At 36.8% G+C, this 11,235-nt stretch overlaps 1 protein-coding gene across 1 annotated transcript; it reads right to left on the reverse strand.

Annotated features, from left to right (window-relative positions):
• Positions 1 to 2,456: 2,456 nt before the first annotated feature.
• LOC125655238 (Krueppel-like factor 12) lies at positions 2,457 to 6,891 on the reverse strand. Its single transcript, XM_048885450.2, has one exon. The coding sequence runs from the start codon at positions 5,423 to 5,425 to the stop codon at positions 4,469 to 4,471; it is 957 nt and encodes a 318-aa protein (XP_048741407.2). The 5' UTR covers positions 5,426 to 6,891; the 3' UTR covers positions 2,457 to 4,468.
• Positions 6,892 to 11,235: the final 4,344 nt, after the last annotated feature.

Consider the following 11,235-nt stretch of genomic DNA (forward strand, 5'->3'; position numbering starts at 1 on the left):
AGCACAATATGTTTCACAATTTATACACACAATGCAGTACGGGATTTTCTTTTAATGCAATTGCTCAATTCTTTGCAGTGTGAACTGAGTAACTGCTATTCATATTTCGACATTTGAAAACTTTTCTTTCTTGTCAGAATTCAAAGAAGCCAGCGGTTGAATTCATTCAAAACGCCGTAATGTTACCACGTTGTAATGTACAGTAAGTCGTACTTGTTTGTTTAGTTGTTATCAAGTGACAGTCCAACAGTCGAGTACAGACCCTGTATGTGGGTTTATTGAACAGGGTAGGCCTTATCACGGCCAAATGTTTCCACTGATATAGATAGCTGCTGACCCGCGACAGTCTCGACCACACCAATAGGTCACAATATCTGTAATGACTTCAATCATGTGATCATAAGAAGCAATGAAGACATTTGATATTTAGCCGTTTACGTCGGGTTCGATTTCATGTATTGGTGAAAATTAAAGCTGAATTTTGTAGCAAACGGAAATGTTAAACTTGTCAAAGATTTCTATGTATTGCATTCAGTTTCAAAACATGTGGGCCATTGAGACACAGCGAACTTTCCTTACACTCATTTAACGTTAAACTGGGGTCTGCAGGGAATTTTGAATTTTTAGATTATTTTTATTCGTTGGAATTAGCGATGCAAAAAAATATCACAGTAGTCACTCAATATTGAAACATTTAAAACCAATGACTTTTAAAACAAAATTACAATATACAACACACATTTGTTTTTTTTCAAGTAATAGGAATGTCTTCGTTGGCAAAACTAACCGAATATAAAAAAGCATAATATTCTAAGAATGCTACCCTTAATTGTCTTATTCTTTCTCTAAGCGGATACCCTACAACCTTATGCCATCGTATTTTTATTAAGTCACTATGTCATTAATTTTCTTATTAGTCACTATGTAGTTGTGTTTCTTATTACGTCAATATGTCATTGCGTTCCTTACTATATTTACGTCACAATGTCATTATGTTCCTGATTACGTCACTATGAAATGATATTCCTTATTACGTCACTACGTCAATATGTTTCTTATTACATCACTATGTCATTGTGTTCCTTATTACGTCACCATATCATTAAGTTCCGTATTACGTCACTATATCGTTATGTTCTTATTACACCACTGTGTCATTATGTTTCTTATTACGTCACTATGTCAATGTGTTTCTTACTGCACCATTATCAGATGAAAAAGTCAGAGAATTCCAACACAAAGTATGACATAAAGTATAAAGTATATCGGAGGAAATTCGGATTACCCTAAAATGGATGGATTACCAGTGTTTGTTGACCAATGTGGTTTATATTTCATCAAAAAGACAGAGACGTGTTCATATAAATAGCTTTTATGCAAATTCATGACAAGATATGTAATAAAACACTATTAGATACCACAAAGGAAACTTAAAAGTCTCCTGGCATGAAACGATTGTGGCCCTGAAGTAGACTGTGACCTTAACGCAAAAACATGGACCACGAAACCCAGCAATTCTAAAGTGTTTACATGTGAAATATCACATCTGAACGCATTGAATAGATACAAGATATCATCCTTACGAGGGGTGCGCGGTGTAGTTATCTGTCTGTTTACAAAGGTTGTAATACTTATACAGTACCTGACTACTAGGAAGTTGAATGGGTAACCAGTATATATAATCATATGTAGACTTGTATATATCCGTTATCATATCGATTTGTTCATGAGCAAACAAACTGAACCCAATAATTCATACACGACCCCGACAGTACTTTTTGTCACACACACAATATTGCACATCAAAGTGGTACATATTTTTGCTGGGACACCCCCCCCCCTCCCCAAGTTCACCAATTTCACAGTTTGTTCACCAACATGAAGGTTAATCGTTAATCAGCCTACACTTTCAATAAAAACATCTTATTCTGACGTTGACTTGAAATAAGTGGTTTTCTTTTAAGTGACTGACTAGCTCCATTTACATTTCTTGATATCCTTTTACAGTTTCAATCTTTCTGACTCAGCACAACAGCAACTGAACCAGTCTCGACGCACGTTTCAACATCGGCTCGCGCTGTACAATCTGACAGATTATTTTTGTGCAAAGACAACATAATTTAGAGAGCCTTTAATTAGAAAACTAGCTTAAATTCATCATTACTGATATGCTAAGCTGTGTATGAAATGGTGTAACATTGATTTGCTAATCAACACTCGTTTACAGTGAGGGGGGACCTTATTTCTGACGATATTTTGCGATAGACCTCTAGCTCTCAATTCAGATGCTATCTCAAGTGTATGAAACTGCAAATCTGTATGCTTCCTTCAATACGCATTTGCTTACATCGCTTGAACCAAGAACATATACTGCATATCATAGATGGGTTGATGAGCATACGCACATTCCTCCACATTGTGGTCACAATCAGCAATTAAAACACAAAAGAAATATCTGTAGAATCACGTGAGACTTCATTCCTGTAAATTCTAAGTAATCGTTCATATACATCATGAAATTAACAATTCAATCTCATTTCTCTAACAATCACATATATTTTAAACATTGTAGCACCACTAAATTAAGTACAGCATTCAATGAATCAACGAAACAACAAGATTTCTCACTGAAACAAGACGACCAAGTGCATAGACGTAAACAATTACATGCGGGGAAAAAGTCCTACGGCACAATACCTGAATTAAATTAAAATCAACAACTTCATACTGCGATCAACGCAGAAAAAAACATTTTTATTTCCATTGAGAAATTAATTCAATTGGAGTTCAACTCACGTGCTTAAAAAACCAACAAATTATTACTCAGAATCACGCGAGGACAGCATTGACAGGCGTGTCCAAGAGATACACGGGGAAACCCGGTTTGGATTTGAACAAAAATTTGAAATTTTGGTTTAGAATTCCCAAAGAATACATGAAAACTCGTTTTACCTGTCTGTAAATAAATATGACCCGGTGTCGGCGCAAGTCAAGCGAAGTGAAAGAAGGAATGTGAACCCAGTCGTTACACAATGAATATTGCTATCAGTTTACTTTGACACTAAAATTGCACGTTATAATAATGCTTAAAAATTGTACAAAAAACTGTAACATGCGTACTGATAGATGAAAACAAGCTGGGTGGATGGATAGCATCGGGAAATAAATATTGTAAAAAGAGGAAAGGGATTAAAAATTGACAAAAATATGAAAGAATTATAACCCCCTTCAACTTATCTGGGATCCACCACTGTATTACAAAATTGCTCTACATGATGTGGACAATTTTAAAGAGGACTTTGACTCTTGAAGTATTATGTTTACATTTTAAGGGTGAAATGAATCGGCGGAAACCAGCCCGCCGCAGTTTAATGATGCAACATGATTCAGTCATCGCGCACTATGTCCATGTTAAAGTTACATATTGCACTTTTAAACATTACTTTGCAACTGCTCCCGGCAAATTTTACACACAAATGAATATATATGACGTTTTTTCTCCACGCAACGCACTTTCCCCTCTCACACATTAACTTGATACATGATGCATTGGATTAAATATGTGGAAAATACAGAGAGAGAGAGAGAAAGACCTACATTCATTCACACGTAAAAATAACTTTCTCACACATAAAAAAAAAATATTCGTAGACTAGGGGACTGTTTATTCACCATGCATTTGCCTTGTAGAGGTAATAGATGGGTCTAGCTTTGTTGTTTTCGGAATAATAAGCATACCTGAATCTTTCAACATATGGAAAGTTCCCCCTAGGCACAATTCTTGTGTGCCCTATAAACAATCGTTCACACTATCACAAACCGCTTTTAGAGCTTTTTCAATACACATTAAAAGTAAATTACTTACGAAGTTTACCCTTGCTAATGAATGCGAATGATTTACAATAAATGAAAATGGAGTGGGAAAATCAAATGTACAACCTATAAATGTGGTGCTGAATCAAGACCTTTAAATCATTTATAAACAAATTAGAAAAAAATGACAAAACTCTTTGGATCCGCATCAAATCTATCATTTGGGTCGATTTTCACTGTAAGCATGGAGGATATGACGGTCCGAGACAGTTTCATACATGAAGTGCTATTGATTAATTCTATAAGAGGATAGCTCTAAACTTCGGCTTCTAAATATCTCGACGAGTTCCATCATCGATCAAAATTGGTCACGCGATACACGTCTTTACATTTTTTTGCAAGTACATTCGCTTCATACATATTTCAGCAAATCGAAGCCTGCTAAGACTTAGAATGATGTATCTTGGCCCCAAAATCACGAAATGCAATATTCATGAGGTCTTTTTGATGTAGCACAAACACAATATGATATCTGGATTTCTTTTGTTCTGGCAATTTTATATAGCACCATTTGTATTTCTCTTCGAACACACACATTGCTCGCTGTAACTATATATGGTTTTGGCAGGAAGTCGGATTTCTAGGTCATCTTAAGTTACCGCTTTCTATGAACTTTGAGATGCTTCGATAGATGGTCGGATCGTGAGAATCTTTTTTCACAAATCTTGCACTGATACGGTTTTATCCCTGAATGCGATCGTTTATGTCGCGCAAGTTCATCCGAGCGTGAAAATCTCCACCCGCATCCGGGCCATGTACAGGAAAATGGCTTCTCACCCGTATGTCGGCGCAAGTGAGCCTTTAGATGGGAACTCTTGCTATACACTTTGTTGCAGCCATTGTAAGTGCAGTGGTAAATTTTATCGTCGACTTTCTGTTCTTTGATTCCATTCGTGGCCGTGTTTCTGGAAATCGTTGATTTTGAAACTGGGTCGGTTGGGACAATGGTATTCAGAAGACTCTTATGCGAAAGTAGCGAGTTTGCAGACGAATGAGACAGTGGTTGCCTAGTGATGCTCACGTGTTGTCCTCGCGAATAGGCTACAAACTGAGTATTTTTGGGTAAATCTATCTTATATTCACTTACATTGTTTTCGTTGCTTGGTTTTGCACAATAATTATGCATAAGATTTTGTAGTCCAACGCCTAGTACCACTAATTCACCGTCCGTGGAGTCAGAGTTAGAAGACTCCTCATCGAACACATCATCCCTAGACGAGCGGCATGAGGACGCAGACGACAACGAGTGGTCAATTCCAAAAAACTGGTTACAGTACGAATCACAGAAAGACGATATTTTGGCACTACAGTTAGTAATGATTTCAGGACTTACCGGGTCAGGTTTTTCGATACTGTCCGCTAGTCCTTGAGAAAACAAGTATTCCAAATAAACTTCGTCATCCATGCTATCCAAGCTCCAGACTGACGATGAAGGGCTACTGCTGCGGTATCTGTCATATCCCGGGTCCGTTTCCTCGCCGGATGAGTTGAGTCTCTGTAGAGTGTATTGCTCCCTCTCCAAGCTCGAGCACAGCGGAAGAAAGTCTTCCATGCTACCACGTTATTACCTCACTCCGGATCAATGCTCAGTATTCCTTCTTCAGTCTATCCGTAACGTAATGACGAAGTTTCACGAGCGGTGACTGTTAATTCTATTTTCACGCCTCCAATCAATGTTTTTTTGTTTAGTTCTTCTGTCTATTTGCTGTCTGCTAAACAAGAAGGTATTTTTTCTCTCCACGTGGTGTGCAGTATAAATAATATTGTCGTTTGCTTGAATAATGATGTATATACCTGTTGGGCTCGCTGATGTGTCGGTCGTGAAATACTGAATGACACTTTCTAGAATGCCGGTTTATAAATGTACATGAGCGAACTTAACGTACAACGTCTTATGAATGAAAGAAAAATAATTGTCTTATCACTCGTCATTACACGACTCGTAAGTGGTATATGTGCACGGCCTATTAATATCAGCGACGATTGGTGGAGAGAGTAATTAGTCCCCCGTCACGAGATTTAAGTGAGATTACGGGGGGACCCTCTCCAACTTTTATTCCCCTTATTAGCATATCTTACCATGCCCGTGGTTACACTGAGTCAAAAATATGCTTGGACCTGTTTGGTGAAGATCCAGGTCACAATTCGGGGCTGCAGATACTGCATGCCGCAATATAAACAAATTTTGATAATGTTCACCGGCCCGCGATATCACCTTAAAACCAAAGGGGGGAAAATTTATCATTCATCTCGTATGTACCTGTGTGTATACTACTACAATATTTTCATCTCTTGTGGGACTCAGAATCCCACAAATGCGCCACTAGGTTGGCCAATCTCTGTTTAGGGAATGGCTTCAGTATATTGATCACATATATCGAATATTTCTTTTTCCCGTTTATTTTCTATTTATTGTGTATTGGTGGTGAACATGTAGTACTCTATAAATGAGCTAACTTAGACATCGTGGAATTTAGCCAATTCCAGGCATATATGTCATTCCAAGATGTAATAACATTAATTAATTATTCATTTAGTATATAAAAGACACACCTGATAATGACTTATATTATACATAAGTTATGAAGGAGCTAATTTAGTAAACATGTAGAATGGCTGAGTATTCTTATTTATGTTAACAGGTACCCATATAATGTACCCAGTACTTCAGTCTCTCTCGTGAGATTTAAGTGTACACGTTTATTTTCCTATTTTACATTTTATGATTGAATTAAGTCAGACTGTGGACGTGTGTACACGATAGATACATGTATATACTACATTCCCCCTCTGATAACAAAGTCCTATGATTAACATGTCCTGCTAATCTACTGCACTTGAAACATTGATGACTGTGACAGAATTTGTTATTGCACAATTAAACAATCGGATGAAATATAATGCGCTAGTTCTGAGCCCCATGTATCGGAATGAGGTTCTTCAGTAAACTTGTTGATGGTTGCAATATGCCGAAAATGAACAAAATATATTTGATTGCAAGTTTGCTTTCGGCAAGATCGTTCCGAGCAAGCTGACGTAGCGATAACGAGTACAGATTGGCGTATTGATCCTTTTTCCTTTGAAAAAAAAAAGAATTTCGTGAAATGACTGGCGGAATGATTTGTTCCTCATGTTCACGATCGGTGGGATCTGGCTATCAGAGCAATGAAATGCATTAAATTATAGACGATTTTTATGACAATACATGGCTTTTAATTCGACTCGTAAAGAAAAGAGAAAAAATGCATGGTAATTTAGCATGATATGTGTACGTAAATGCACATGAAAAGAACACTTTCAAAAAAGGCTACCATTACTTGAGTCAACTGGCACAATACCAAGTGTCTCTGTCACTAGAATGAGAGTTACAATGCGCAGTATACGGGGTTGTTTCATGTTCCATATATGTGTAAGTGTAACGCAGGCTTTGATAAATTCTTAAGTTGACTTACTGTCCGTTTAAATGGCGTTTCCCTTAACGAGCAGCAATTCATGTTTTTATATCCTCATTAAATGCAAATTTGTTGGCTCGACAGTGGACTAAATTAAGAGATATTTGGGAATAAATTACTATGCGACCTAATTCAAATTTACGACAAATGCAACCTAATTCTAAAAATTCCACGACTCCTTCTACAATAACCATTTTAGCTATAGAATTATTTTGATGTAATCAATTTTCAATGCCGTCGTTAGAGATTTTGAAATCTACAGTACTTATCAAGCTTTCGACAAAATACAACAACATCATCATCATAATTCATCATCATTTGTTGTGGTCTCTGGTAGGGATGTCACCAATTTTAATAGTGTCAGATCAGTTGATAAGAAAACACAGCGATCAAAGCCAAGTACCGCTTCCTACTTAGTCACGAGAGGGCACTTCAAAAAAGCTTCCGGTTTGGAGCTCTTTTTACAAGAGAGGTATAAATAGTGTCTCTTTAGAAAAATAAAACCAAAAGGAAACACCAGGTCTCATTTCGCTCGACCCAATTAGTCTCATTCATGTGTTATTAGCAGGAGCAAACAAACAGAGCTACGCAGGATGAGGGTAATTTACATCACACCAGTGATGGAGTATGAGGGCACCATTTACAAGGTGGTTTCCCGATCGTATTTAGCCCTCGTCGTTTTCACTCGTATGACGACATTCAATGAGCTATGGCACTACACGTAGATTGCACAAGGTCACGTGACAAACGTTAATGAAGGCCAATATACTCCGTCTCCGTTGCTTCTCAGGGTGTCACCGCTTGTACCTATCCTCTGATATCTTTGAAGAGTCTCTCCAATGTATATATGATAAACAATTCCAAGAAGGGTTCACTTAGTCTGTTTATTTGCACGAATTTCGAAATAAACATGCACTGCACTGTAACATTATATTAGTTAGTTTTAGTCATTGCAAAATTAAACAGAAAATCGTGATAAATGTTTACGCCATTTTATATCGGCGCGGAGCGTCCGATTACACATTGTATTGACCTTGACCGATGACCTACATGTAGAAATCGACGGTATCTTTTGTCATTTGTCTCTGTATAGTAAATGCGAGATTACAATTTTAAATGTTACTCTTTCATGGTACCTTATAAATACAATATGATATGTTAGAGGTACACGCTCGCACTGCATCTTTATAGCAAGGGGTTTAGGTCAGTTAAGTGCCTCAGTTGGGTCACTGACTCGACCAATCCAAAGTGAGATATTGAATCCTAACTACTGCCCGTCCGAATATAGTGGTATAGACAATCAACGTTCTGTATCATTCGACCGCAGCGTAATTGTAATTAACGCGTCCACCCTGCAATCACTCGCTACAGCTGTAGATTTCATCATTTCACGCTGCAAGCAATTACAGTAACACCACATCCTGACTGGCAGTAACTAAACATTGACATGTCATTTAGGTGAAAGCACCGACATTGCTTGGGTTCGAATTTACTATTAAGAGTACCTTTATTCTTTAATAGTAAATTCGAACCCAAGCGATGCAATTGCCTGTGGGGAAAAGGTTACTTCTTCCGAAGGGTTTTGTGTTTTTCCATCCACATAATGTTTTGCACGTATGTTACCAAAAGAGGAATATAATGAATATCTTAAATCTACTTGATCTTTATCACAAAATAGCATGCATGGTTTAATTGTGCTGTCTTGCAGAATTCATTCCTACTTTCTTCATACGAACCGATCGGGAGTACACATTGGGTGTAAACTAGTCTTTAAGGAAGTTAATAATTACATTATATAATGACATGTGCTAATTATGTAATAAATTTATGAATAAACACATGTAAATATCTGATGACATGCAAACAGGCTGCGGAGATTTTAAGGTGCATATTTAAATGCCATGTATTTTAATTCCTGTTTTACGTTCGTGTACTAGAGTAGCGATATCGTGATCAGATGATTTATTAGATGATAGAGAGAAGAGTTAGACCTTGTATGTATAATGCAGAAAGATAATAAAAAAACCCAAAAAAAAACAACAAAACACACACACACACACACAAAACACCAAACAAACAATATGAGTTGATCATCACACTTGCCTGCACTTTCACGAAATATGAGCTCTCTTGTCTTTGCAGATCTATACTAATGTATTTTGTCTTTGGTATATGTTTACTAATTGTGACGATGACCATTTCCTCATGAATGCGATGCAGTTGTGATGTTTGTTGATGTATTGAAACATACATTCCGAGTGCAACATTTAAGGGATCTCGTTTCGTCTCCTTATACATGTACAACAGAGGCTTTTCGAATTGCTGTGGTTTAAAGACGGTTACACCGACCTTTTTGAACTGTAAATTCATAACATATATCATGAAGAAGAAGAATGCAGTTAAATTAGGATATACGTTACAGAAAAGGATGAATGTACTAATTGTCACACAAGGGCGGATTCCAACTTTCAATGAATAACGTATGCTTCATTTTGAGGTCAGTGCAGAACATCTTCACCAGAATATCGGCCCTTTACAACAGACTTCAAATAGTTCGAAAATTTATTAAGGAATGCACGAGTTCACCACGCTGAGTTTGACCCCAAACATCATATTTTCGTTACAAGGACGTGAAAGTGTTCAGGATAGCGACGTAAACGAATCTTCATATTAAAAATAGAGTATGTAAGATTTTGGAGTTGTAAGAAGAATTCTCCATTCAAGTTTTTTTTTTTTTTTTTTTTTTGCATTCATACACATATTTTTTCTATCTAAACATATCCAGAATTGTCTCAGAGACCTGGGTACTGCATCTTCTCTTGCCAAGGGTTCTCGGTCCCCTCCATGGAGTTACGAGCACATAAGGTCAATGACAAAGAAACATACAAAATGTTTGGGGACTTATTCTTATCGGTGATTGTAGCCTATATAAAGAGATTACAAAATGTATCAGGATTATTGCTACCCTTGGGATGGGGCCACTTCAATATTTTATTGATTGTGGCGCGCAGTTCGGGCACATAAACTCCGTCGTCTTTTAAGTTCTAATGAATATTTTCATATATTGCATAACGAAAAAAGAAAAGACAATCATTTGTTTTACAAGATTAATTTCATTTATGATTTTTTTTACAACCTTGTTATATATACCACTTTTGAAAATTGTTATTCACCTCGAGTAGCTGATTAAAAAATATTTTTGATGTAGTAACACATACATTGTATCAATAATGAATTTTAATGGGTTTATTTCATTTTGTGCTGATTTTAATGGGTTTATTTCATTTTGTGCTGATTTCATCAAAGGAAAGCATAGACCACTGTGATAAGGTATCATAACACTTCGCCACGGACTCTGTTTACAAGAGATAATGTCAACGTATCATATAGCGGTATTGTTTACTCACAAACTGACGCCTCTCTATATCGAATAACCTGACATGACGTTTTTCAAGTCGTCATAGGTGAAACCTCGTAAAAATACAGGTATCCCCGACTAAAAGGGTTAGATGCAATCAAATTCCCAAACCTTAGCGCGAAAACAATTTCTAACCTTAGTGAGTTAACTCCTGTACAGGTACCAGTGCCCTCAACTACCCCCAATGTAGACAAGGAAGAAAGCTCATTCATGTTCTCACCTTCTATATTTATTTGGATCATAAGGAATGATTCTGATGGACATCGAAGTCATCCATTTCGTTTGACAAATATGTCACTCTTAATAATAACACAGACCCGTTCTAGAAGAGGACAAAGAGTACCACATTTTGTGAATTTGTAAAAACCTTAAAAATCAATGAAATTTGTCAAAGGACATTTCCCCAACCTACAGACATGTACATTTGTGGTAGAGAGAAAAATGATTGAGATACAATTAACTCTTCCTTCGAGCCATCGATTTTATCTTTCA

Source organism: Ostrea edulis, chromosome 7, assembly GCF_947568905.1.
Source record: "Ostrea edulis chromosome 7, xbOstEdul1.1, whole genome shotgun sequence".
Lineage (NCBI taxonomy): Eukaryota > Metazoa > Mollusca > Bivalvia > Ostreida > Ostreidae > Ostrea > Ostrea edulis.

Bases quoted from the DNA above. Each gene is read 5' to 3' on its own strand.
- LOC125655238 (XM_048885450.2), bottom strand. From the start codon at position 5,425: ATGGAAGACTTTCTTCCGCTGTGCTCGAGCTTGGAGAGGGAGCAATAC.